At 45.2% G+C, this 27,928-nt stretch overlaps 1 protein-coding gene across 8 annotated transcripts in view; it reads left to right on the top strand.

The window, feature by feature from the left end:
- GOLIM4 (golgi integral membrane protein 4) overlaps positions 1-27,928 on the top strand; it is an 88,312-nt gene that overhangs the window by 55,827 nt on the left and 4,557 nt on the right. Inside the window, exons 5-14 of one of the 8 annotated variants that reach the window (XM_017346894.4) lie at positions 357-507; positions 4,262-4,344; positions 4,860-4,943; positions 9,312-9,512; positions 13,279-13,608; positions 15,971-16,245; positions 16,638-16,720; positions 18,118-18,227; positions 20,757-20,924; positions 21,236-21,304. In XM_017346894.4, the coding sequence (XP_017202383.4) occupies positions 357-507; positions 4,262-4,344; positions 4,860-4,943; positions 9,312-9,512; positions 13,279-13,608; positions 15,971-16,245; positions 16,638-16,720; positions 18,118-18,227; positions 20,757-20,924; positions 21,236-21,304 (1,554 nt within the window). Of the gene's footprint in view, positions 1-356; positions 508-4,261; positions 4,345-4,859; positions 4,944-9,311; positions 9,513-13,276; positions 13,609-15,970; positions 16,246-16,637; positions 16,721-18,117; positions 18,228-20,756; positions 20,925-21,235; positions 21,305-27,928 lie in introns of all 8 variants that reach the window. The other 7 variants (XM_008266447.5, XM_089331002.1, XM_017346895.4 and 4 more) reach the window with 7 other exon arrangements.

A 27,928-nucleotide genomic window follows, 5' to 3' on the forward strand; every position in this document is an offset into this window, starting at 1 on the left:
GTCTGGGTTGACTCCACATTTTAGCTGTTGTGAGTGAAGCTGAAATAAACATGGGAGTACAGATAACACTTTTATATGCTGATTTCATTTCCCTTGGGTAAATTCCCAGGAGTGAGATTGCTGGGTCATATGGTAGATCTGTTTTCAGCTTTCTGAAGTATTGCCATACTGTCTTCCACAATGGCTGCAACCAACAGTGGGTGAGAGTGCCTTTTTCCCCACTTCTTCACCAGCATTTATTGCTTGTTGATTTCGGTACGAGAGCCATTCTAACTGGGGTGAGGTGGAGCCTCCAGAAACAGGCTCTGCTGTAATCCAGAGAGTGTGCATCTCTGCTCAAGTGCTTCCCTTTGCAGAGCCAACACGAGGAGCTGAAGCAGCAGCACAGCGACCTGGAAGAGGAGCATCGCAAGCAAGGGGAAGACTTCAGTAGGACGTTTAATGAGCACAAGCAGAAATACCTGCAGCTTCAGCAAGAAAAAGAGCAAGAGCTGTCTAAGCTGAAAGGTATTTGGAAGTCAAGTATACATAAGCATTCCTGCTAATGTTTCACTGGAACAACAGACTTGGTTTTTGTCTGGTCTTTGACATTTATCCTGTGGCCTTTTACCAGCCAGTTGCTTCTTGGTAACATTTCACACTGACCCTTGTCTCTTTGGGTTTGTTCAGAGAAGCAGAATAGAATACTTAGTGTATTCTATTATGTCTTAGTGGGGCACATGGCCGTGTGCAGCAAGGTAATTCTTCTGTGTACATAGCCAGACATTTAACATCTTTGACCCAACTCAAAAATTGCTCCACATATTTCTAAAAATCCCCAACAGGGCAGAGTGACTTCCCGTTGATTGCTGCCTATAGCTGCAGAGAGCTCAGGGCCTACATGCAGACTGCCCAGGCAAATCTTGACTTCTTCAGTTACTTGCTGCGTGGCCCTGGGCAAGTTGCGTACTCACCATGTGCTTCATCATCCTGCTCTGGAAAACGGAAATAATCGTGTAAAGTGGCACCTCATCAGGTAGTGTGAGAATTAAATGATTTATGCAGAGCATCTAGAATAGTTCCTGGCACAGGGTACATTAGCTACCAACAACGTCAATGTCAGGCATTTTCATAGCAGTAGGGAACAAAAATGTATCTCTTCTCTTAGTTTTTTTTCAGTTCTGGAAGCCAGGGCAGTCTCTAAGCAAATACATAAATGCTAAATAAGTTTGAACTATGAGAATGGTTATAAAACATACTTGGTGTTTGCAGAAATGATGGTGCAACCCAAATGAAGCCTGGTTAATTGTCCTGTGGCAAACAGTTGGCTTGTTATGGTAACGAACTGTGTTTGCATAAGGAGCCATCATGAAGGGAAGCTGGGTGATGGGTCAGAGTTAAGCTGTAACCCAGGCAGTATTGCAGTTGGTGAAGGTGGTCTAGGTAGAGCTGGGCCATGTGTCAGTAGATGATACCCTAAAAATGTGGCCCTGCAGAGTCTATGGCTTGTTGGTGGTCTGGCAGGTGGTGAGCGGTTGTTGGGGATCACAAAACAGAGAATGGAAGACAGACTGAACATCAGAAATCCTCAAAGTCTGCCTGAAACAAGGGCCTCCAGGGTCGGACAGTGCTGGCCATGCCTGGAGAGCTACACCTGTGTCTGGAGAGGAACACGCCCTTTGGCTTACTGCCTGTGCCATTCAGTATTAGCCAAGCTGAGTAAACACATTCAGTTATAGTGATAACAAGTTGACTTATGAAGGAATAAGAAATACAGTTTTCTAGGTGCTGGATTTGTATTTGTCATACTTTAAGAATTTTATGTGTTTTAGCAATATCCCCTAATGGCATGTTTTCTTTTATCTGCTCTAGTTCTTTTTTTTTTTTTTTTTTTTTTTTTTTTTTGACAGGCAGAGTGGACAGTGAGAGAGAGAGACAGAGAGAAAGGTCTTCCTTTGCCGTTGGTTCACCCTCCATTGGCTGCCGCAGCCGGCGCGCTGCAGCCGGCGCACCACGCTGATCCGATGGCAGGAGCCAGGTACTTATCCTGGTCTCCCATGGGGTGCAGGGCCCAATGACTTGGGCCATCCTCCACTGCATTCCCTGGCCACAGCAGAGAGCTGGCCTGGAAGAGGGGCAACCGGGACAGAATCCGGCGCCCCGACTGGGACTAGAACCCAGTGTGCCAGCGCCGCAAGGCGGAGGATTAGCCTAGTTCTCTTTTTTTAAAAAAGTTCATGTATAGTAAAATTTTAACAAATTATACATAGAAGAAAACAGAACAATGGAAAATTAAGAGGACATACATAGTTCAAGCCCTAGAACCCAGTCTGAACTTACTAGCACCCGGTTCAAAAGAAGATCACAGGGCCCTTGTCACCAGAAAATACTGTAGGAGAGAGCAAGAAAAGCACATTAGAAGAAGGCACTCAAAGGCTTCTGAAACAGCAGCATATAGGTGGTGCCTTTGACACTTTGTAAGCAAGTTCCACATCAGCACTGTGGATTATGATCCTTGAAAGATGCTTTCAACACTAAGTGAGAGCGTTTTGTGGTTGACGCAGCTCAGCAGTGGCTAACCAAGGTGTGAAGTCCCGTGGTCCTTGGTTGTTTCATGTGATGCAAGGAGAGAATTTAGAACTCCTGGTGAGCATGCAGGACAGATGTAGACTTAGATAATTACTCCCGATCATCATCGCTAGAATAGCTGACACTGAACAGTTGTTGATCACGTGTCAGTACCAAGTGAAACTCTTCATGTGGATTGTTTTTTTAATTCTTTAATAATTAACACCTTGTAAGGTAGGCATTGTGTTTAGCCTCATTTAACAGATGAAGAAATTGAAACCTGCTGAAGTTAAGTTACTTGGCTTGAGGTAAGGCAGCAAAGGCACAGGTGCCACTGACTTTAGGTTTATTATCTGAAATTGCTTTAAACACTAGCAATGTGTGTGTAATTCCAAGTGCATCTGTGTGTGTGTTAGATGCAGCCCCATCCAGCAATGACATGTAAGGTCCTCTTGGATTGCCACTGGGGTCATGTTCTAACCTTTGAGAGAAACCATTGTTACCTGGAGGTGGACAGCCTAGGCACTGGCCACATTGCCACATTGTTCCTGATCTCTCTCCCAAACCCACTCACCAAGCCAGTGTCCAAGGATCAGACAGGGACTGTGAAAATATGCCCAGAAGATATGATGAGAAATGGTGACTGACCCATTTCCTTCAGCACTGGGTGTAACCTGGAGAGTTAGGCTGTTGTCCTGCAGGGGATTGATGCTGTTTAGGGACAGTTTTCCCTGCTTATTAGTTCAGGTTTATGCCTGTTGTCCCAGGAAGAGTATCAAAAGCACCCCTGTTCATTCTCAGAAGTATCTGCATTGCAAAATGAATGACATGGTTATTTTGTCACCACTCAGCTCTGAATGTTGTTGCATGCAAATTGACCTATTGTTGCCAAATTTGATTGATGCAAATTGTGTAAATGATGACAACCATTCAAATATGGACTCTGTTTAGTCCAACACTGCAATGGCAAAAAAAAAAAAAAAGGTATGGGTTACATTTAGCCCAACAGCCACCAGTTCAAAATATCCAATGTCCAGATACAGGGAATGTGGGAAAATTACTAAGATGGTAGGAGGTGATTTGGGAATCTTTAAGTGGAAGAATCTCTCTGATTAGTAGGGCTCTGGAGGGGAAATTTTAAAACGTCACAGTGACTGCAACAGTCTCACATTGTAGCCCTGAAAGTAGACTTAGGACCAGTCAGGAACTTAATGGTAGGAGAAAGAAAAAATTAATTGGAATTTTTCAACAGATAAGTTGGGCTTCTCTCTGTCTCTTATTTCTTAAGTTGCCTTTGTGAATGAAATACCTTCTGGGGGCTATGAAAATTATTCGTTCTGTGAGAAAAATGGTCTGTATTTTCTAATAACTCTTTTTAACTTGTGGAGAGGTAATATTGAAACCACTCTGGCTATTATGTCTTATTCATATGGACTTGCTTATTAACAGAAGTATTTCATTTTTAACTCCTGAGTAATTAAGATGTCCTTACCTTTTGTCAGAAATGAATAGCTTATTTAAAAGTATTTAAATGATTGAACTAGCTTGTATTGAGATGTCCAACTGAATCCATTCCTTCTCCCAATATGATATGGAATATTACACTGTCAGGATTAAAAAGCCTGCAATTAAATTATTGGAGTCTTAATATGTGAAAATAACTGGATCTAAAACCCTGAAGCCTTTCTGTGTGATTTTTCTTTTTCTAAAATAGAAACGGTGTACAATTTGAGAGAAGAGAATAGACAGCTGAGGAAAGCACACCAGGACATACACACACAGCTTCAGGATGTCAAGGTAAAATACAGCCAGGCATTTGACCTCTGAGAGTTTTTGCTCGCTTTGCTGTGTGGGATGACTTGAGAGGTCACTCCCTGACTGACCTGCTCTGCCAATCCTGGTTATTATTGTGAGCTTCGCATCAACTGGAGTGTACCTGTTCCCTTTATCAGTTTGGCATTGTCAACTAAAAGGTGATCTGAAAATCTAAATGCTTTCATTAACTGCAATTTTCATTGCTAGGTGGATGCATTTTTAAAAACTTTGTATTTACAAAGGTATCTTGGTAATAAAAGATTTAATTCCTTTGGTTTTATTTCATTGTAATGGTTATGATTTATCTGGGTAGCACATTTTAGATTTGGGAGTATCACCTGAATCTGTCTTCTTTCTAGAATGATTTTTAAGTCAAATAAATGTTAACTACAACAACAAACAAGCAAGTATCAAAGTATCATTCAGGTTGTCATTTACCAAGGGAGAATTTGCTTTATAATGTTAAAGCTCAACATGTAAAATTCTTTTTTATGTAGCAACAGCATAAGAATTTACTCTCCGAACATGAACAACTTGTAGTGACTTTGGAAGACCACAAGAGTGCACTAGCTGCTGCACAGGTTAGAAGGGTAGCAGCCTCTGCTGGTTCTTTTAAAAGTCTGCTTAACATTTCTGAATTCCTTTATGCATGTAGTCTCTCACAAGCCAGTCTTCAGTGAATCACTTTCGACAGAGCTCTCCTAATCCAAGGACTATGCATGCTTTTAAAATTCAATCAAGAGACTAGTCAGTAAACTTTCACTGGTTCTTTGGTGCATACGGCTGTTTCTACCCCATCCCAGTTCCTATAAGTGATGGTCTAATACTTGCTTAAATAGTAGAAATTGCCTCCACATATATGGTCTTTTGTAGCTATCTGATAAGTGTGAACTCTTGGTGTGGCATCTATAGGATTTTTGATGCTAGGTACCCACCGAAATTACTATCAGACTTTTTCTTGAATCCCTTTAGCCACACAGCCAGCATCCCACCTACACACACTGCTGTTAAGACTAGGCTTCTGTGCTGCTGCTCAAATTACAGAATAGAAGATAAATCAATAGAGAAGGAAAAAGAAGAGTTGTGATCTTCATTTGTTCATAGCCTGGAACAGCCCCTGGCACAAGGCAGGCCCTCGGTACATATTTACTGAAGGACTGAGTGAGTGTATGCAAGTGTGGAGAGCTGAATGAATCGATAGCATACTGAGTGCTTTACAGCTTCTAGCAGAAGCAGAGAGACAGGAATGGCTGGCTCAGTCACTGCACAACCAGGTCCTCACTTCTGTTTTTGGAGGGACTGTGAGAAAAGGGCAAAGGGAAACACACTGTCTGTGTTCCCCAAGAGACCAGGTTATTATTTTTTTGTCTCTTAAAAATTATTAAGGGCAAAAGTCTATTCATTCCTGACCCTTTTTGGAGGCTGTAGCTTCTGTGTTTCTGGGACCTCTTTCTAAAAGAGTCATTCATGTGTATCTCCCTACTAAACTGCAGCTTTGGGGTAGCTTTTTCTTTCTCTTGTATATAAATTAAATTAACCTTAGAGGAGGTTATTTAATTTCAAACTTTATTAGGTTTTGTCATGTTATTTTATTTAAGGCTATGCTTCATGCTTTACAGTGTGACAAAAGGATTTGAATACTCAGCTATAGTGGCTAAAAATATTAGACTAAATGACAGCTTGAAAATCTATAAAAATATAAGTAAAATAATGCAACAAAAACCAAATTCCCTGGTAAGCACTTGGGCAGACAGTATTGCTGATGGAGGTTTGCTGTAAAAATATTTTTTTTTACATAACCTGTGTGTAGTTTTATTTTTCATTGTATGTCTTTTTTGGCAGGGTCCTTAATGTTTGTTCTGCCTTTTTTTTTAATAGTTATACCAGAATTAGGTACCTGACTTAATTAGAGCCATGTCTTTCAGTTTCAGCTGCTATTACAAAATACCATAAGCCAGGTGGCTAATAATCTACAGAACTCTCTTTTGTATTATTTTTTAAGGTTTGGTTATTTATTTGAAAGGCAGAGACAAAGGGAGAGATAGGGAATTCCCATCCACTGGGAAACTCCCCCAAATGCCTATAATGGCCAGGGCTTGGCAAGACTGAAACCAGGGGCCAGGAACTAATCCAGGTCTTCTACTTGGATGGAAGGTTATCCAAGTACTCAAGGCACAACCTGCTGCCTCCTAGAGTGTGCATAAGCAGGACGCTGGAATTAGGAGCCAAGGCTTGAACCCAGGCTCCTGACCTGGGATGCAGGAGTTCCACATGGCATCTCCGAACACTCACCCCCTAAACAACAGTTTATTTCTCATTGTTCTGGCAGTTGGAAGTTCTAGCACAGTCAGTCTGATGAAGGCCCTCTTACCGTTTGCAGGCTGCTGACTTGTCCTTGTGTCCCCTCGTAGCACAGAGAGCCTGGGAGAGCTCCCTCTAATCCCATTCATGAGGGCTGTCCCCTCGTGAGGTAGTGACTTCCTAGAAGCCCCAGCCCCGACACTGTCACACTGGCTGGGGGTTAGGATTGCGGGATATGGATTTTGGGAGAACACCACATTCTGTCCTAAACACTGTTTTAAACTTCCTCAAGTCTCCTTGGGGAACAAATGCTATTTCAGACACCTGCATGCAAATCATCTCAGGAGATTCTGGCTTGGCAGCCTGATTTTTAAATGTGGCTGAGGATTTTATGGGATCTTCACGATCTTGTGAGTTTTATAACATTGTGCCCTTTTATAACTAAATAAATTGAGATGAAGAGAGATGTCAAGTAACTCACCCCACAACAGGGACTAGAACTAAGTTTGAAGCTCAGGTACTCCTGGACTTGAAAGTCACGTCAGCTCCTCAGGAATCAGGTCTGAGAGCCCCCCATCACAGTCCCCTGGGCCTCGCTCCAGACCTTGCCCAGGAACTACATCTTAAACCTGGTCCTGCATGCATACTGATGTCAGAGAACTACATCAGGACTGCCTGCACAGATGATAGACTGAGAAGGAGAAGAAAGAAGGAAGAGTAGGGTTGCGTTTTGTGTGTTTCTGCATCGTGCCTGGAAAGTATTCCAAGTGTGACTATGTGGATGTCAGTTTTTTTCCTGTGACCTACACAGTTGTTTTGCACGTGTTTTGATAGATTCCTGAGATAAGGACCTTTTACAAATTATAAAAAGACACTCTCCTGAGATAGGTTCAGCAAGCAGACTTCTTCACCTTTGTGTAAATTAGATGCAGAATTGTGTCTCTTCATTGAGGTGGAAGAGCAGTGTGGCGGGGTGCAGGGCTGGTCAGGGCTGGTTCCAGCCCCACTCACCGGCTGTGTCGGGCGCAGTGAGGGAGGAGGTCCTGTCTGGGGAGCTTGTTAAGAGAAAGATTTCAGTGTTCTTTGGATGTGCTTATGTAAGTATGTTTACAGAATTTCTCTCTTCGGGGTAGCAGTGCCGGTGTATGTATGGTGAGATATATGTTTACACAATTTCTATTGACTTTCTTAAAGTAATGGATTTCTGTGCCTTTCTGGCTCCTTGTATTAAAAACATTACAAATATGTACATACCCTACAACGTATATGCCCAAATACACCTTTATGAGAATATTTTAGTCCTCTATCTGTATTAGTGCCTTTGTCATGTCACAAGAAAAAGGTATTCAAAATTGCAGAATAAAAATCCAGCCTGGTTTCATGCCTATGTCACTGCTTCCCACTCCCCACCCCCCCCAAAAAATACCCACCCAGCACGATATCAGCATTGTAATGTGGGGGACACTATTAGAGCACAGGTGAACTGGGAGGAAAAAGGTAGCCTGAGGGTAATATTTTTTAAAGATTTATTTATTCAAAGGGCACAGTTACAGAGAGAGGGAGAGAGAAAGATTGTCTGTTGGTTCATTCCCCAAATGGCTGCAATGGCTAGGGTTGGGCCACACTGAAGCCAGGATCCAGGAGTTACGTCCATGTCTTCAACCTGGGTGGCAGGAGCCCAGGCACTTTGGCTGCATTTCTCAGGCCATTAGCAGGAAGCTGGATAGGAAATGGAGCAGCAGGACTCGAACTGGTGCCCCTATGGGATGCCAGCATTACAGGTGGCAGCTTAACACCACAGTGCCAGCTCCATAGAGAGTGATTTTATACACACATATACACATACCCCCTAATTTATTTTAAACCCATGATTTCTTTCATCTGAAAAATGGCCCTCAAATCCTGCTGGTAATATCTAAATATTTGTATAATTGTGTGTTGAGGTTTTTAGTAGATTTTTTTTATTGAGATAAAATAATGATTGTACAACTTTCTTAGTTTTTTTTTTTTTTTTTTTTTTTTTTTTTTTTTTTTTAAGATTTACTGATTTATTTGAAAGGCAGAGTTACAGAGAGAGAAGGAGGGACAGAGAAGAGAGAGAGCTTCCATCCTCTGGTTCACTTCCCAAATGGCCACAAGGGCAGAGCTGGGCCAGGCTGAAGCCAGGACCAGGAGCTTCTTCTAGATCTCCCACCAGAGTGCAGGAGGCCAAGCACTTGGGCTGTCTTTTGCTGCTTCCCCAGGCCATTAGCAGGGGGCTGGATATCGGAAGTGGAGCTGCAGGGACAGGAACCAGCGCCCATATGGGATACCAGCACTGTAGTGCTGACCTCCACAACTGTCTTTTAATAATGATATTTATAATAGAAAACTATGTGCAAAAGGTCTGACTTCGTTTTCTGCCATAGCGTGGGAAACTAACAGTCTGTTTTAGATATGTTTTCTGTTTCCTTTAACTCTAAATCTAACCTGCATGTGCTCAGCAATGGTTCGGCATGTCTGAGGAGGAATGGCTGCTGCATGGAAACCATCTGCATATTTGCCTAACCTCTGTTTCCGTACCGTGCCTTTGGCCTTCCAGGGAACCCCTGTGTCTGTTTATCGGTGATGTCTTTCATCCCTCCTCACATTGTACAATTTGCGTGCAGACCCAAGTTGCGGAATATAAACAACTGAAAGATACTCTGAACAGGATTCCAAGCTTTCGAAAGCCTGACCCAGCAGAGCAGCAGAACGTCAGCCCTACCCAAGCGGCACATCCCCCGCAGGGTTACAATGAAGCAAGGGCGAGGCCATCAGCAGAACCTCGGGCAGAACCTCGGGCAGAACCTCGGGCAGAACCTCGGGAGGTAAGAGGCGAGAATGGGGAATCCGGGTCAGTGCACTTTCCCTGTCAAGCTAATGGCTGCCAGCATTGCCTGCTCTTCCTGCAGAGCAGGGTGTGGATCACACCCCCCAGTAGGGGCTTGTTAAATGCAGATCACTGGGCCCTGGCTCCAGAGCATCCGATTCAGTTAACTGGAGGTGAGGCCCAGGGCTTTGCATTTCTGACTGATTCGGGTGGTTTGGGGAGCACAATTTGAGAACAGCTGCTGTGCTATTACATGGGAAAACTTCACTGGCTTTGTACATTATGCAAGTGAGTTTGTCTTAAAGGAGCTGCCGTGTCTGCATTTCTGAAGGCTGGTTATTTGTTACATTGGTTTTTTTTTTTTTTTTTTTTTTTTTTTTTTTTTTTTTGTGGGCGTAGGGTGAGAAGATTAGATGATCATGAGGACACTGTGTGACAGCCCACTCAAGTGTTAGAGTTGATATGTCTGAACTTGGTGCCCTGCTCAGTCTACACAGAATGTGTCCAGATCTGTAGTGAAGCACTTGCCTGTCAGGGTGTGAGTGCTAGTCTCATAATGCAGCCTTCCAGTCTTCATCATGAAAATTAAGCTTGTCATAAGAGGGACATCAAAAGTGATCTCCTCTTTATCATTAATTCTTATAAAGTTGTTTCTGCAATCACATTTAGAATAAAAGATGAGAAATACAGTATCTTTCGCCTGATAAAATTTTTCATAACAGTAACTGTTTGAGAAGACTTGCCCCCATGTTAGTTATGGTCTTATGGAAATGACGAGGTTAATGTGAGTGGACTTCATCTATGAGGGGCTTTGCTCTGTTGAGAACATTCCTTCCCAGACAGTCCAGCATCCTCACAGATGGCATGTTCTTCCTCTGAGTACTTATGTTAACACTGATGCAAGAAAGCATGACCAGATCATTGGCCAGGCACTTGGCTCTGTCCTTGACCCTGGTTTGACTTCTGGTTTAGTGGATTCATGTCGAACTAATCGGAGCTTCTGTCTTCTTTCCATTTGGGAGTGGAAGCTAATAGTTACCTGCACCAACTTTCCTTCCAGGGATATGGTGGTGATGAGTAGCAGGTGTTTAAAGGCACATGGCGCTCCTTGGAGAAATACTTCCTGTTGATCCAGGATAGTGTTCCATCACATTGGCCAGATAGTTGCTAACATGTATATATCTAAATGTTGTCCTCAAATGTTTATTACTGATAGGCAGTGCAGTTTCATGTGCTTGGTAATACATCTGCCAATTTCAGAATAGGGTTTCACTTTTATTTTAATTATGGCAGAGTAATCTGACTAAAGAAGCCCCTCCCCCCTTCTCATAAAGAAGGTTAAGGAAGGAACAGGGTGACAGGTTTTTCTATCAATATTCTATCATCTCCCCTCACACCCCACTTTCTAAGCAATGCAGATCATTTAGAGACCTCTGAAACCTGCAGGAAAACTGACTTGAATCAATCAATTTTAGAGGAATATTCTTTTTTTTTTTTTTAAGATTTATTTTACTTGAAAGGCAGAGTTAAAGAAACAGAGAGAGAGAGAGAGAGAGAGAGAGAGAGAGAGAGAGAGAGATGCTGGTTCACTCCTCAAATGGCTACAATGGCCGGGGCTGGGTCAGGCTTAAGCCACAAGCCAGGAGTATCATCCAGGTCTCCCACATGGGTATAGGGGCCCCAAGGACTTGGGCCATTCTCCGCTGCTTTCCCAGGTGCATTAGCAGTGAGCCAGGTCAGAAGAGGAGAAGCTGGGACATGAACCGGTGCCCATGTTGGGGGGCAGATGGCTGCACCACAACACCAGCCCCACAGGAGTATTCTTAAACAAAGACCTTCCTTTTTTTTCTGTGCAGATCTTCTGTATTGACAACACAAAATATTTACCAAAGACTGGTTTATAAAAAACTCCTAATTTAATGCTTGCAAATAATTTTACTGTATTTTGTTTGTTTAATGGGCACTATTTTTAACTAATGTCGTTGTCAGTAATGGCATTCTTTTTTAAAAAAATTGTATTAATAAATCAAACTAATAAAAACTTCACCCACCTCTTCCCCAATTTGATCTCCTCTTTTTGAGTATTGACAACAGAATTTACATTGAAGAAAATTTTGTAAATATTTCATCACTGGAAATTGGAGGGTTTTTTCATTTTTATTCTAAGGGAAAACATGGTTATTATTGCTTTTGATGGACAAGTTTACTTCTGAGCTGTGGTTTCTTGTGGCTTGACTTTTCCAGGTTATTTAGTGGATTTTTTTTTTTTTTAATATCAGTTTGAGGGGCCAGCTCTGTGGCACAGTGGGTTAATCCTCCGTCTGCGGCACTGGCATCCCATATAAGCGCTGGTTCTAGTCCCAGCTGCTCCTCTTCCAATCCAGCTCTCTGCTGTGGCCTGGGAAAGCAGTGGAAGATGACCCAAGTGCTTGGGCCCCTGCACCCGGGTGGGAGACCTGGAGGAAGCACCTGGTTCCTGGCTTTGGATCGGCGCAGCTCCAGCCGTTGCAGCCATCTGGGGAGTGAACCAACGGAAGAAAGACCTTTCTCTCTGTCTTTCCCTCTCACTGTCTGTAACTCTACCTCTTAAATAAAATAAAATAAAATCTTTTTTTAAAAAAAAATCAGTTTGAGAGGGTTCACTCCCCATGTCTACAATGGTCAGGGCGGGGCTGGTAAGAGCCAGAAGGTGGGAACTCAATGGGTGCCTCCCACATAGGTGGCAGGAGCCCAGTTACTTGAGTCATTACCACAGCCTCCCAGTGTGTAGGAAGCTGGAGTCAGGAGTCATAGCCAGGATTGAACCCAGGCACTCCAATGTGCAATGTGGGCTTCTTAACTTCTAGGCTAAATGCCTGCCTCTGAATTCTTTCTAAGATGAAATTTTTGCCTACATTAATACTACATTAGGGGTAAGATTATATAATAAAAACTAAGTGATTCCACTTACTTCTTTGAGAGGCAGAGTTACAGACAGAGAGAGGAAGAGACAGAGAAGTCTTTCATCCACTGCTTCACTCCCCAAGTGGCCACATCAGCCACAGTTGGGCTGGTATGAAGCCAGGAGCCAGAACTTCTTCCGTGTCTGTCGCGTGGGTGCAGGGGCCCAAACACTTGGGGGATCGTCCACTGCCCTCCCAGGCCATTAATAGAGAGCTGGATAGGAAAAAGAACAGCCGGGACAGGAACTGGTGCTCATAGGGGATGCCAGCACCTCAGAAGGAGGCTTAACGTACTACGCCACAGCTCCAGCCCCTGCAACCATATTTTTAAAACAGGACTCTATGTATTTATTTTTTAATTAAAAATATTTAAATTTATCTGTTTGAAAGGCAGTTAAACACAAAGAAGGAGAAATAGAGATAGAGAGAGAGAGAGAGAGAGAGAGATGTCTTCCATCTGCTCATTGAGTACTCATTGCAGGCCTTGCCAGGTCAAAATCAAGAGCCTGGAACTCCATCCAGGTCTCCTCCATGGGTTCAGAGGCCCAAGGACATGGGCTGTCTTCCATTGCTTTCCCAGGTGCATTATAAGGGAGTTGAATTGGAAGTGGAACAGCTGGGATTTGAACCAGCCCCTATATGAGATGCCAACATTGCAGATGGTGGCTTAACCTGCTACACCACAACACTGACCCCTCTATATATTTCTAGATGCTAGGATTTTGCTGCTGATGTAGCCCCCCAGGTGTGGCTGTAAAGAAAAGACATGATGTTGGTACTTTTGAAATAAGAGTGTCATTCCCATTGGTGTGCTTGGCCTAGGTGTCTCGACATAATGACGTGTGGCTGAAGCAGCAAGCAATTCCTGGAAGAAGAGACGACACGGACTCTTCTCCCACCCAGAGGGAGGCAGAACGTCAGGCCCCTGCAGAGCCCAACCAGCAAGAAGCGGAGCGCAGAGAGGCTGAGGAGCACGGGGTGGAAGAGGAGCACAGAAAGGCCCTGGCAGAGGAGGAGATGGAGCAGGTCGGGCAGGCGGAGCACCTGGAGGAGGAACACGACCCAGCACCAGAGGAGCAGGGCCAGGCGTGGAGAGAACAGCGTGCACCACAGGAAGCAGCCGGCCTTCAGGAGGGGCGTGCTCACGCGGAGGTACAGTGTGTGGGGAATGGGACTCCATGGGTAGTGACGGAAGGAAAACGCCTCCCCTTATATCATGAGCTCCAAACAAAGAAGTGTGATTTCACTGTGGTAGCATTCACGGTGCAGCCGCTTGCGAACCTCAGCAAGCTGGCTGGCATGAGAAAGCAGGGCTGGGATATTAACATGTTCTTCCCTTTATCGGTGGGGCACTAACGCCTTAGATCCTGGGAGCACCTGCCTGGCCACCTTCCCACTATGCACTCAAGTCCCCTCTTGAGCATCTTTGAGTTGGAGAAGGGTCTCATTTTCTATGCCCAAAGGCCTCTTTTTCTGTTCATTCACTGTCTCATTGTGTTGACTGTGGCCTGCTCATCTTTGAGGTGATCTTTTTAGGGAGGAACATTCTGCCAATTGGATATGTTCAGCCAGTCTGTTGAGGCTCCATGTACTGAGTACCCCTCAGAAACATAGACCAGACGTTGTCATTCCTTAAAAAAAGCCACCGATTTTATAATCAGTACTTCAGAGGCACTGGAACCAATGCTGAGTGCAGCCAGTTTCTTTTCTTCTGTCTCTAAGGTGAGGCCCAACAGTGGGTCTCTAGGCCTTCACATGGGTGCCAGTCACCTGTGGTTAGACCTCGCAAGCCTTGTTTCTTCTTTTAAGATTTCTTATATTTATTTGGAAGTGTTAGAGAGAGAGGTAGAGACAGAGAGAAAGAGGTCTTCCATCCGCTGGTTCACTCCCCAAATAGCTGTGACAGCCAGAGCTGAGCCAGTCCGAAACTAGGAGCTCCTGCCAGGTCTCCCACGTGGGTGCAGGGGCCCAGGGACTTGGGTCTTCTTTAGCTGCTTTCCCAGGCACATCGGCAGGGAGCTGGATCAGAATTGGAGCAGCCAGAACTCAAAACGGCACCCATAGGGGATACCAGTGCTGCAGGCCAGGGCTTTAACCTGCTGCAGCACAGCGTCAGCCTCCAAGACATGGAAGTTTGCTTGGCTTCAGATTTTCTTTTCCTTGATCGTCATACCTTCTTCAGGTTTATTTATTTTTTAATTTACTTACTTGAGAAACAGAGAAACAGATGGAAAGAGCTCTCATCCACTGGCTAACTCCCCAGATGCCCAAGCTGGGAACTCAATCCAGGTCTCCCATGTGGGTGGCAGGGACTCAGTTACCTAAGCCACCACTACTGTTGCCTGGGGTGTGCCCTTTTTCTTTTTAAAAGATGTATTTATTTATTTGAAAGGCAGGGTTACAGAGAGACAAGGAGAGGCAGAGAGAGTGAGAGAGAATCTTGCATCTGGTGATTAACTCCTTAAGTGGTCACAATGGTGGAGGCTGAGCTGGGCTGGAGCCTGGAGCCAGGAGCTTCATCTAGGTCTCCCATATTAGTGCAGGGGTTCAAGCACTTGGGCCATCTTCTGCTGCATTTCTCTGGCCATGAGCAGGGAACTGGATTGGAAGTAGAGCATCTGGGTCTCAAACTAGTGCCCATTAGGAATGCTGGTGTCGCAGGCAGTGGCTTAATCCACTGGACCACAACACCAGCCTCTCTCAGGTGTGCATTAATAGGAGGCTGAACTCAAGAGCTAGGGACAGCTATCAAACCCAGGTGCTCTGATTTGGGGTGCAAGTGTCTTAACCACTAGGTTAAGCACCTGCTCTTGGCCTCAGAGTTTCTGAGACTTGAAGCTACTTGAGACGTCAGGTGGCTTGGTGTGAAGGGCCGGGGGGAGGGCAGTGAGTGCTTGATGGGCAGCAGCTTGAAGAGCTTGTCTGCTTTGCCAGATTTACTTTTAATCAGAAGGTGCTGTGTTCTCACCCAGGCTTCATTTCTTTGACGAAAACTGGTCCTCTGCTCTTCCGTTGACGTTCTCTGGAACGTGCCTTGTGGGGACTTGGTGGGCTGGGCGCAGCCCGAGAATGGTAGATACAAGTACATTGCTTTAACATGCCTGTCTGTCACTCTTCATGGAGAAAACCACAGTCGCTGCTTCAGCTCACAAACCGCCCCGTTACTGTGAGGTTACTGAGTGCCCGCCTGCCTCAAAGCCTTGTGAGCAGGAATTGAATTACAGCTGGAAATCGGTTTATTCTCTGGCCCCTGTTCCATTTGAGCGGGAACACACTGAAAGTCTGCCTTAATGGTAGTCATTTGGGAAGACCAGCTGTGAAAAGAAGCCAGGAGTGATTCAGAGAAGGTGGGAAATAGGAATTCTTGGACTTTATGGGTAATCACAGCCTACCTGACCCATCGATGTTAATAAACCGACCCTTCCTCTTGAGGTCGTCCCGAGAAGTGAGTGAAAGGGAAATCGGAGGAGCTGAACCCTTGGGCTGGGTTAGAGCTGACACCTCTTTGCCCCAGGTGTATCCATCAGCCCAGGCCAGGACCAGAGTGCGATCCCCGTATGAGGAGCAGCTGGAGCAGCGGAGGCTGGCGGCGCAGCAGGCGGAGGAGGCCCAGCAGCTGCGGGAGCACCAGGAAGCCCTGCACCAGCAGAGGCTGCAGGAACACTTGTTGCGCCAGCGGCAGCAGCAGCAGCAGCAGCAGCAGCAGCAGCTGCTTCTGGCCAGAGAGAGAGCTCGGCAGAGGCAGACCGAGCATGAAGACGGCTTGCAGCAGCGCCAGGAGCAGCTCCGGTAGCCTCCCCTCTACCTGCTCTGTGGGTTTGTGAGCTATGGAGTTGTTGGGCTTGTGCAGCTGAGGTGGCTGAGGCAGGTCAGCTACCCCAAGTCCTGCTGAGCTCAGACTTAAATGGCAAATTTTTTTTAAAAAAAGTCCATATTTGTTTCCTGTTTATAAATGATAGTTTTGGTCTCTGAATCATTGGGCAGGCTTGCGGGTAACTTTATTTCATTTCATTGTCAAAAGATGTGGTATAAAAGATACTTTAACATTTTTAAATACTTTAGTGGGTTTTGAAAAATGTTGAAGAATCTTGTTCATTGCCGTATTTAAAGATAAATGACCGTTGTCAAACTGTGCCGTGTAATTTATGTCACTGAGTTTATGAAGTCTGTGTCCCTTGCAGGCAGCAGGCTCGCTATGATGCTATGGATAATGATATCGTTCAAGGAGCGGAGGATCAGGCAACCCAGGAAGAGGAAGGAGGTGGTGAGACTTCTTAGATGATGGGCGTGTGAATAGGATTACTTGGTAATATTACCCAAGATCAATGAGCCAGTGTTATGTAATATTACTGTGCTGTGTGCATACCTGAGTAAGTGCAAAGGAGACTTGTCAATCAGCTGTCTCTTACTGTTCTAGTTGTGTTGTTGTGTTTTCATTAATTCTTGCAAACTGTGTACATACTTAGTGAAAATTGCCCAAGGTAACCTCTCTCCTCTCTAATATTTTCCCCTTAATTTAAGCTTTTTGTATTCCAAGTAGTTACTTCCAACAAATTACCCTATGCTTTGGGAAAATGGCTACATTTTCTCTTTATCTTGGAAGTCTTTTCATCATTGTCTTCTTCTTTTTTTTTTTTTTTTTCAAAATAAGTCAGTAGTAGCTTTCATTTGTGGTAAGCATCTAGTGCATGATTTATCAAATATTGCTTACTGTGATAATAGAAGTAGAAGATAACTGTCGCTTTGGCACCACTAACACTTGGCTGTGTATCCTTTTCTAAAAAGATCTAAGGGAAGGTGGAGACACAAACTCCCTCAATAGCTTGTTGTGATAGTTTATGGCCATAACAGTCAGGAAATACTTTTCCCTATGTCTCCCTTGGGGCACTTTAAGCTCTTTTGCTCTGTTATCAGGAAGACTAGGGAACAATTTGTTCCTTTCTTTCTTTAATAAATCCCTTCTCACACTTGCATCCTGATGGTAACTTACCCTGTTACCAAGAGGTTTTCTGAAGCCTAAATACTTTGCGTATATTTAACCTTTCTTCTTGTATCTTAGGTCTTGTAAAAAGTAATTTGTGGTTGTGTTTGCACGCCCTTGTAATTCTCTTCATCTGACAAGTTTTTCACAAAGCATCGAGCGAACGGCTGTCCAGGGTGAATGCTGGCGTGGCTGGCGTGGCTGGCGTGGCTGCCGTGGCTGCCGTGGCAGTGTCCTCGTTAGGGTGGCAGGGAACTCATCAGGTGTATCTGTTTTTGAGCCCCACAGATGGTGATGTTCTCCCTTTCACTTCACAGAAGTTTATGAAGTTCTTTGGGAACCTGGCAGTTTCTTCTGATATTAAGTCTAGTGGATTATTTCAGAAATGCCCCATCCACCGGGCTTTCCTTTCCTGAAAACGTTTTGACGGTTGTTGTTTTCTGTCATCACACGGGGAACAACTGCAGCCTCTGCTTCAAGTGTGATCTCTCCCCCGTCCCCTGTCTTCAGACACACAGTCTGGGAAGAGGCTCTTACTTTATTCAGAACACCAAAGCATTTGCCTTATGTTAGCCAAGGTGGAGGAGAGAGAGATTGGGTGATAGGGTCTCTGGCGAAGCCCGCAGTTGAAAGGGAAGAGTCCTTTGTTTTGGACTGATTTCTCTTCCTTTGATTTGTAGCCTACGAAAGAGACAACCCGCACCAAGATGAAGCCGAGGTAGAGCCAGGAAACAGACAGGAGCCTGGAGAGCAAGGACCTCAGGAAGCCGACCCTGATTTGGAGGCAGATGTAAGTGTGCTTCCACTTGGAAACTCACGAGGTGGGACAGAAGCCCAGCGCACTGGCCTGACACCAGAGCCTGGCCCCAGACGTGGCTGGTGTTTCATCAGCACGGGGCAAGGTGGCTTGCATCATGACGCTTGCTTGTTTCACCTGTGAATCATCACATAAGTGTGTGACAAGGTGTGACTAGAGGACGCTCTAGGGAAAAAAACAGCAATCTAAGTATTGTCCCTCTGACAGCTTTTAGGTCATTAAAATCAAACCGTAGGAAAGGAAAACTGAGGGGCATCGTAACATGCAGAACTCTGGAAGGTGGCAGGAGAAGAGGCAAAGGTGGGAGTTGGAGAGGGGCCCAGAGAAAGAAAAATAAACCTCTCTGCAGCATGCTGAGTCATCTCCTGAGGCTTGGGGGATGTCTGCGTGTGGCTTTCTGTAAGCTTCCCAACAGCCCCTGACTCTCTAGTCAATATGTAGTAAGCACAAGGGATTTGAGTTAGGATAGGAGTTGTTCAGGTTCCCTGGGTATAGAAAATTTGAATATAAATGGTTGACACCTAATAACCACCTCATCCATGGTGTTCTCCAAAAGATGACTGAGACCCCCAGTTCAACTCGGCCCTGCCTAGGAGTGAGACAAGCAGGTGTTGAGTCTGCTCTTGTGTTTTGTGTAGATGACTTTTACAACTTATTTTAACTCTCTTGTCATCTTTTGCTGAGCGATCAACCCCATGTTTATAAGATTCGGTCTGGGTTATCATTAGGCTCTGCTCATACTGATCCAGGCAGCTGAAAGGAGGATCTGTGTCTTTCTTCCATCATCATCGACAAACTCTTCCTGCTAGCTGCTTATGCCCCCTTAATGCAAATGGCTTTTCCACTTAACTTTCCCTGAGCTGTGGCAGAATACATTTCCCTGCCGTCCCCATATTATTCTTTGTAATGTCTGCACCAAGGAAGCTAGCCCTGAATAGTTTTCAAGAAAGACCAAGAGATAGCAGGAGCATATTGGGAGAGCAAGAGAGTCCATGACTCCAGGGAACAAGTGTGCAAAAGCCTGCACGCACCTGAGAGGAACAAGAAGGGGTGGGGAAGGGCTGAGGGTTTCAGCCACTTGAGCTGCCGTAGGCTTTGATTACTTGAATGTATGACCCTTTATTCTCCTGTCGTCTGTTTATTTTTTTTTTCAGGGGAACATACTGGGAAACAGTGGCCTTTCCACTGTGCCTTCTTTTCCTTTGAGATTGCTAGCTCTGCTTATTTTCTCTTAGTATTGTCTGTGCCTGTTAACTTTTACATAAGACTGTTGAAACTGGAGCTAGTCTACGTTTTAATGAACTGAGCACACATGACATTGTTCCTTTATTTCCACACATATTTTTGGTAACGCACAAAAAGGAATCCATATGACAAGAGAGCATGGAGTGACTGAGTTGACTATGAAGGTGATGATTTGTCACTTTCTACATTGCCTAAGAAGAGTGTCATTTGCACTTGAGTGAAGTCTGTGTCCAGGGATGTGCAGGTAATGCATCAGCCGAGACTGCAATGAGCTCTTGAACATGTTCAAGGCTCTTGGGTGAAGTTAAGTAGCGTCTTGTTATCTAGAGAACACTGCCAGAGACTGAATCCCACTCCATGGCCGCCCTGTCCTGTGGGACCACGTACCGCTTTAGTCAGTGCCCTTTGGTGAGCTGGGGGAGGCTGGGGAAGCTCATCGTGAGCATCGGTGTCTGCGCATCTCAGGCTCTAAACTCTGAATCCTGGTGAGGATGTGTGCTATTTGGAAGGTGCTTCGGGAGATGAAGTGGAAAATTGAAAGAACTCCAAAGCTGATCAGAGTCAGTGAGAACTGCGTGGGAGCTGGCTGAGGGGAGGATACTGTTCAGGAGATACTGCCCAGGATTGGGCCGCTCATCTCCTGGTCCTTGCCAGGGGTGCATCTCTCTATTTCATGGTGGGCTGTGCTGGTAGAGAAATTAGATCCATGCTGGAATCGCTGTATGCTTCCAAGTTAGCCTTGTCTTGCCTCCTTTTCAGATCCTCCTCTTGAGTCTTCTCTGGAGTGAGGCTTCTTTATCTTCAACTACTGTCTACCTACTTGCATGTCAAAAATTGCTTCCGAACGGAAGTTTGTCTAAAAATCAACATTAGCATGAAGGGGGTTGCTGTTTGCCCATCTAAATTAATCAGTTAATCCCAGGTAGTGTGCTGACGTTTCTTAGCAATTTTTTCCTACTGTTCACTCAGTTGCATTCATGTCACTCGGATTAGTAGTGTTGAGCAGAGTTTTGGGATTATTTTCAGGAAAGAAGTGGTATCTCTACTTCATTCTGATTCTTTGACCTCTGACAAATTAAGCAGAGTCTTGTATGTTTTGGCACTGGACTGCCTGATTCTGGTGAGTCTTGGCAAGGAGAGATCTTAGCCATCCAGTGAAGGATGGTTTCAACTTCCGCCAGCGTGTGGCCTTTCAAATGGAATTAAGCTTGATCCTTAGTTTTGAAGTGATGGTTACTTTCCACTAAAATTTCACAGAGGGCAGCTGTAGAGGAGATAAACCCAGCAGATGACCCCAATAATCAAGGGGAAGATGAATTTGAGGAAGCTGAGCAAGTGAGAGAAGAAAACCTGCCAGACGAAAATGAAGAGCACAAGCCTCGCAGTCAGAGGCGAGAGAACGCAGAGATGGAGGAGCGTCTGGGGGTAAGCCGATGCCACTCGAGCCTGGGTGTTTTGACAAAAGCCTGGTGTATGCCAAAGGTTAGTCATAATCTGCAGAGGGCAGAGCAGTGCCGCTACGATGGGGTAGAGGCCACTCTGAACTGATGCGCCTGCGCACAGGGAGGGGGTGACGACATCCTGGGCCTTGGGTTAGGAAGGTTGTTTGTCATTGCCTGGCCACAGGTGTGCTGCAAGTGCACTTTATAAGGTGGCATGCTTGCTTTTTGTCCCAGAGTACTGTGACAGGCATCTATGACACGCAGTAACGTGAGCCTCCCCTTTTGTTTCAACAGATGGCAGGAAATCCAGACCAGCAAGAGGATAATGTGGATGAGCAGTACCAGGAAGAGGGAGAAGAGGAGGTAGTAAGATGGAATGCAGCAGACGGATGAAATGGCGCGGTCTGCCGCTGGCAACTTATATAAGCCTCAGCAGGGGCACTTTGATGTGTCTTGTGTAGAAGGGTTCAGAGAGGCTGACACAGGATCAGAAAAGGTGGATTAAAGCAGAAATGGGCCTTGGCACTAGAGACATTTGGTTAGAAGACAACAAAAAAACCCACGTAAGAAAATCCATCTCTCTGGTTCTCACCAGGAATTTTGGATTGAGAAGGCATTGGGCTTTCCAGGCGTGACACACTTAGAGTTCTGTGATCTTTTGTAAGAACTTTCTCTCATGTCTCTTTCGCTCTTGAAAGGCAGTAAACAGAGCTCTTCATACTGAGGGAATCTGGACGGTCGCTGTAGCTTTTTCTCCTCAGTGCCTCCCTCACAGGGATGCCCTGCAGTGTCTCTTGGAACCCACATGATACCGCCTAGCTTTCTGGCCTCTTCGTTCATAAAGATTCAGTATCTTAAATGAACTTGACAATAAATAGAAGGGAAAATATGTAAGTTGAATAGAATGTATTTGGATGGAATTCCTTAATATTTGATTTTAATTTACTGTCTATTGTAGACTTCATACGTACTGTACTGTGTTTAATGAGGTGTATGCTGTGTTGTCATGGTGCCACATTCCTGTAGTTAACTAGGGAATGCTGCTGTTTGTTGTCACTGACTCTGCTGGGTGAACACCTGCGATCCTTGGGAACATGACAGAAATTAGGTGCAGATCTCACATTATTTAATCTCTCTGAGGACCAGGAGTAGCTCCCAAAGTAAAGCTGCAGTTCAGAGCTGGTTCTAAGCCAGGTGTCATGCAAATGTGTGGCTTTGTCCCTAAGGAGAAGGTCGGGGGAGGATGGACGTGTGACAGCGTGAACGTCCCCGCCACAGGAAGTGTGTGCTGTGCCCTTGTGCAGGTTCCCTTCGCCAGCTCTGCTCTCTGCTGCTTGCTGCTCCTGTCAGCCGCTCCCAGCTCGTGCTATGATCCGTGCTTGTCCCAGGAAAGCAGGAAAGGATGCTGGCCTTTGCAGCCACTGGCAACATGTCTGGTCATGTGGGCTCTCACTGGCTTGAGCTTTTTATTCTCACTCTTTCTCAGTCTGCCATTCATCAAGACCTGAGCTGTTCTGTCGGAAAGAGAGCATCAGAGAAACCAGCAGCCTGGAATATTAACACAACGGGCAAGAAAGTGATATTGGTCTGCGCCTCTTGTGTAGCAGGATGTCTAGACCAATATCACCTTATTTCATTATGACAGGTATCAGAAATCTTTGAGGGATTTAGACAGAAAGCTTTCACCTTGCCGCCTTTTTAAAAATTCAGAAGGGTCAACATCAAAATTTAATAGTATTTACTGATTCTTTTTCACTTGTGTGTTATCATCAGTTAAGGTAGAGGAGGGAGGTCCTGAGATCCAAGAGAGATCAGGGATAGAAAAAAAAGACAGAGAGACAAGACAGAAGGAAAAAGGATGATGGCACAGAGGAGCTGTGCTGGCCCAGCACAGTCTGAACTCAACATCCTCCTGTGCCTTTAGCCTGCTGAGCCGACAGGGTTCTTCCCCTCTGGCTGCACCTGGCCCCAGGTCCTGATCCCCTTTCCCTAGTTTTTGCCTACAAATTCTTGTGAGTGTGACAATGTTTGGATCCCCCTCTTTCCAAGTCTCTCTTGCAGAGGCTCCAGGATACCACCCACCCCTTGGGGTTAGAACTGTTGCCAGGTGAGTTGCCTGTGCAAGCCTGGGGAGTGTTCCTTCTTCCCAATGTAACTTCCCCGGACCAGCGAGGAAGAGTGGTGCACAAATCCCATTCAGGCACTAGTGATGATTGGAGATGAAGTTCTCTGTAGACTGCAGCAATGGGAAAATAAAGTAGAATTGTGGACTGTATTGTTTATAAGCATATGTGTATCTGAGAGATGCACTCTGAAAACAATGAAATGCTGAGGAACTGTGCATTGATTTATCTTGTTTTTGAAGAGCACTTCTGAGGTAGGCACTGTGGCACAGTGGGTTAAAGCCCCAGCCTGCAGTGCTGGCATCCCACAGGGGCACCGGTTTGAGTCCCAGCTGCTCCACCTCCAATCCAGCTCCCTGCTAATGCACCTGGGAAAGCAGCAGAGGATGGCCCTTGGGCCCCTGCACCTGTGTGGGAGACCTGGAAGAAGCTCCTGGCTCCTGGCTTTGGATCAACTCAGCTCCAGCCATTGCAGCCATCTGGGGAGTGAACCAGCGGATGGAAGACCTCTCTCTTTTGCTTTGCCTCTACTTCTCTATCTAACTCTGTCTTTCAAATAAATGAAATGAATGTTTAAAGAGCATTTCCATTCTCTGGTTTACTACCCAAATGCCTAGAATAGCCAGTGCTCAGCTAGGTCAAAGCCAGAATTGGGAATTCCATATGGATTTCCCACATGGTGTCAGGGACCCAAGTACTTGGGCCATCCTTTGATGCCTCTGGGTGCATTAGCTGGAAGCTGGATCAAAAGTGAGGGTGGGACTTGATCCCAGGCACTGCAGCATTTGATACAGGTGTCTCAAGTTTCTGTGTAACCTCCTGTGCCACGCCATCAACCCCTGTTGTGTTGTTTGAATCTCCAGCTGCCACTGTAAGTGTGGTTTCAGGAAACCTGCACTGCCTTTGCCTTCTTATATCTTAGTACAGCAGGGTTTTCTTAATGATTATTAACAAGTGTTCTCTGTTTGTTGCTTGGGACCATAGAGTCAAAGGAATTCATACCATGATCTCTTCCTTGTTTTGCTTACAACCCAGTTATTTTACTCAGTTTTTAAAAGAAAGATTTCTTTATTTATTTGAAAAGCAGAGTTACACAAAGAATGAACCTAAAGAGTAACTATGGATTTTAGTTAGTAATACTATATTGATATTGGTTCATCAGTTGCAACAAATGTACCTCACTAATGCATTGTAAATAATGGAATAGTCTGTATGGGTAGAAGAGAGTGGAAACTTGCTGTACTTCCCACTTAATTTTTCTATAAACTTAAAACTGCTCTAAAATTATTTTAATTAAAAATAATATATTAAAAAAAAGAAAAGCAGAGTTAGAGAAACAGATCTTCCATCTGCTAATTTAAATCCCCAAATGGCTGCAAATGGCCAGAGCTGAGCCAGGCTGAAAGCCAGGATCCTAGAATTCCATCCAGGTCTCCTACATGGGTGCAGGAGCCCAAGAACTTGAGCCATCTTCCATTGTTTTCCAGGCACATCAGAAGGGAGCTGCTTTGGAAGTGGAGCAGCTAGGACATGAACTGGCGCCCAAACGGGGTGATGGCATTGTAGGCAGCAGCTTTACCTCCTACTCCACAACACCAGCCCCCTATTTTACCAACTTTGTGCAGACACACCAGTTATGACATTGCCAAAAAGTGCTATGTATACTTTAAAATTATTTAAATGTTCAAGAGATATATAGGTGAAATGACTGCTTGAAAAATCTGTATGCTTTCATTTCCCCAGTGTGGCTGAAAAGATGTTGAGCTGAACGCTTGGGAGACTCCACACAAGGTCCTTTGTTCATCTTCATTGGCCACGTACTCACTTGGGACCTGTGGGTCACCATGTCAGGAATCTTTTCCTGTGGCAGAAAGTCCTCAGCAAGCAGGGATGCCCATCACTCGAGCTAGTGCTCCCAAGGTCTTCCCTTTGCCACCTCCTGTCTGCGTTTTTGGATCCTGGCATGCTTGGCCACAAAGGCTTCAGCCTTCAGGTTCCTGGCTCATCCCATAACACCTTCTGTGTATAAATGAAAGGTGTCTGGGGCCGGCGCTGTGGCTCAATAGGCTAATCCTCCGCCTTGCGGCGCCAGCACACCAGGTTCTAGTCCCGGTCGGAGTACTGGATTCTGTTCTGGTTGCCCCTCTTCCAGGCCAGCTCTCTGCTGTGGCCAGGGAGTGCAGTGGAGGATGGCCCAAGTGTTTGGGCCCTGCACCCCATGGGAGACCAGGAGAAGCACCTGGCTTCTGCCATCAGATCAGCGGAGTGCACTGGCCGCAGCGCGCCGGCCGCAGCGGCCATTGGAGGGTGAACCAACGGCAAAGGAAGACCTTTCTCTCTGTCTCTCTCTCTCACTGTCCACTCTGCCTTAAAAAAAAAAAAAAAAAATGTGTCTGTGCATGTAGAGACAGGGTAGTGAGCCACAGCCCAGTTCCATACCCAGAGGTTCTGTTTTGTTTTGCTTTGGCCATTTACTAAACGTTGTCCCATCTCATAGGGCTCATTTCTAAAATGCCTAAGACATATTTATAATCCACATTTTGGGGGGTAAAATGAGTGAGGAGGAGCAGCCCTGGGAAAATCTGTGACAGAGCTTGGGTCCGCGTTAGCAGGATCCTCAGGAGAGGCAGTGGTGGAGGATGGCGCGTCCGCATTGCGACAGGAAAACCGCTGCCTCCTGTTTATTAGCCGGAGCACATTTTAAAGATACTTTAGGAGCTCCAGATCATCTTGGTCCTATTTAATAATGCCTTTTAAGGTGTGGTCTCTCTACGTTAGCCCTCAATGTGAAGAATATATTACACAAGTAAGGACTAAGAGACTGTACATCTAGATAATTACAAAGATTCCATTTGTGAGTTCCCTACAGAGGGATGTAAATCCCAAGACTCCACTGACAGATGGTAAACAAACCACATTTTCTACAGTAGATCCCAAGGAGAGTGATTCATTAAGAGGGTGATGATCTCATAGCCGGCATCTTTATCCCAACATCCATTGTTACTCAAGGAAGTGGTTCTCAGTTTTTGCCATGGCAAAGGGTCATCTTGAAGATTTTCTACCCAGAACAAATCCTTGGATCTTCCTGATGGAGATTTTGGTCTTATCTGTTGTGAGGCCTATAAATCAGAGTTCTTTGTAAGCACCACCGCCACCCCCTGTTTCAGGAGTACATTGTTTAGACACACAGTGCTAGAGCAGACAACACTGTCTAACCTTCTGAACTTACATGAGAAGTGCTTTCTGTCTCCGCCCATTGGCTGAAGATTTTCTTACCAGACTCTTTTTTTTTTTTTTTTGACAGGCAGAGTGGACAGTGAGAGAGAGAGAGAGAGAGAGAGAAAGGTCTTCCTTTGCCTATGGTTCACCCTCCAATGGCCTCTGTGACCGGTGCGCTGTGGCCGGCGCACCGTGCTGATCCGAAGGCAGGAGCCAGGCGCTTCTCCTGGTCTCCCATGGGGTGCAGGACCCAAGCACTTGGACCATCCTCCATTGCCTTCCCAGGCCACAGCAGAGAGCTGGCCTTCTTACCAGACTCTTAAAAAGGTTCCTGACTCATGAACTTCCCCAACCACACATGTATAAAATTAAAGATCATTGATTTCACCCAACCCCTTTATGTTACGGATAGGAAATTTGATCTTCAGAGAGATTAAATGTTTCAAGGTCACACAGCTTGTTATTTATTGTTGGAACCGTAGTTAGGGCCCACCCACGGATGACATGACCAAGCATACTGTACAGTCGATATGAATGAGTTCTTTATAGAAATAGTGAATGCAGAAAGAATGATGGCACTAGAAAGTCATCACTTTTTTAGCCCTTAATTAAGACAATTAATGTAAGCACCAATTGTAAATGGATGCTTTCAATAGGTGAATACAGGTCACATGTTAAACCTGAATTGATTTAAACCTTTAAGCTAACTTCTACTTTCAGGAGATATGAGGGCTAGAGGAATGAATTAAGTGATACCATAAAGAAGTGAACAGATCCAGAAATGTGAGTCATTCCGCTGTGCTATAGGGAGGTGAAATTACATAATGTCCTCGAGTTTCAAGAATAATTCAGTGAAAAAAACACAAGTGTTGCAATATTGAGATAGCATTTGAACCATGATAATGACTATTAGCTTAAGAGATTTTCCTTATTAGCATATACTTGAAGATTTCCATTTTTTTAAAAAAAAGGAATTTATTAATACATTAGACTCTCAGGGTCTCGGCAAATGCATGATAATTACTACAGTACAACTCTCAGCAATGCACATGTTAATATGATTAATATAAAGAGAACAGATTCAGTGTGGTTCATAGATAGAATTCTAAGAATATGATACTTCATTCCTTTCTTTCTTTTGCTTCTTTCCTTCCTTGCTTTCTTTCCTTTCTAATTTTTGACTTATTTTTAATTTGCATTATAGTCAAAGGCTTACTGCTCCACTAAATAAAGAGTTCAGCAGCCGGCGCCGCGGCTCACTAGGCTAATCCTCCGCCTAGCGGCGCCGGCACACCGGGTTCTAGTCCCGGTTGGGGCACCGGATTCTGTCCCGGTTGCCCCTCTTCCAGGCCAGCCCTCTGCTGTGGCCAGGGAGTGCAGTGGAGGATGGCCCAGGTGCTTGGGCCCTGCACTCCATGGGAGACCAGGAAAAGCACCTGGCTCCTGGCTCCTGCCATCGGATCAGCGCGGTGCGCCGGCCGCAGCGCGCCGGCCGCGGCGGCCATTGGAGGGTGAACCAACGGCAAAGGAAGACCTTTCTCTCTGTCTCTCTCTCTCACTGTCCACTCTGCCTGTCAAAAAAAAAAAAAAGAGTTCAGCAAGTAAAAAGACCATACTGCCTCAGAAATATAGGCAAGGGCTATAC

The sequence above is a fragment of the Oryctolagus cuniculus genome, chromosome 4, assembly GCF_051225735.1.
Source record: "Oryctolagus cuniculus isolate XC-2025 breed Fujian yellow rabbit chromosome 4, ASM5122573v1, whole genome shotgun sequence".
Lineage (NCBI taxonomy): Eukaryota > Metazoa > Chordata > Mammalia > Lagomorpha > Leporidae > Oryctolagus > Oryctolagus cuniculus.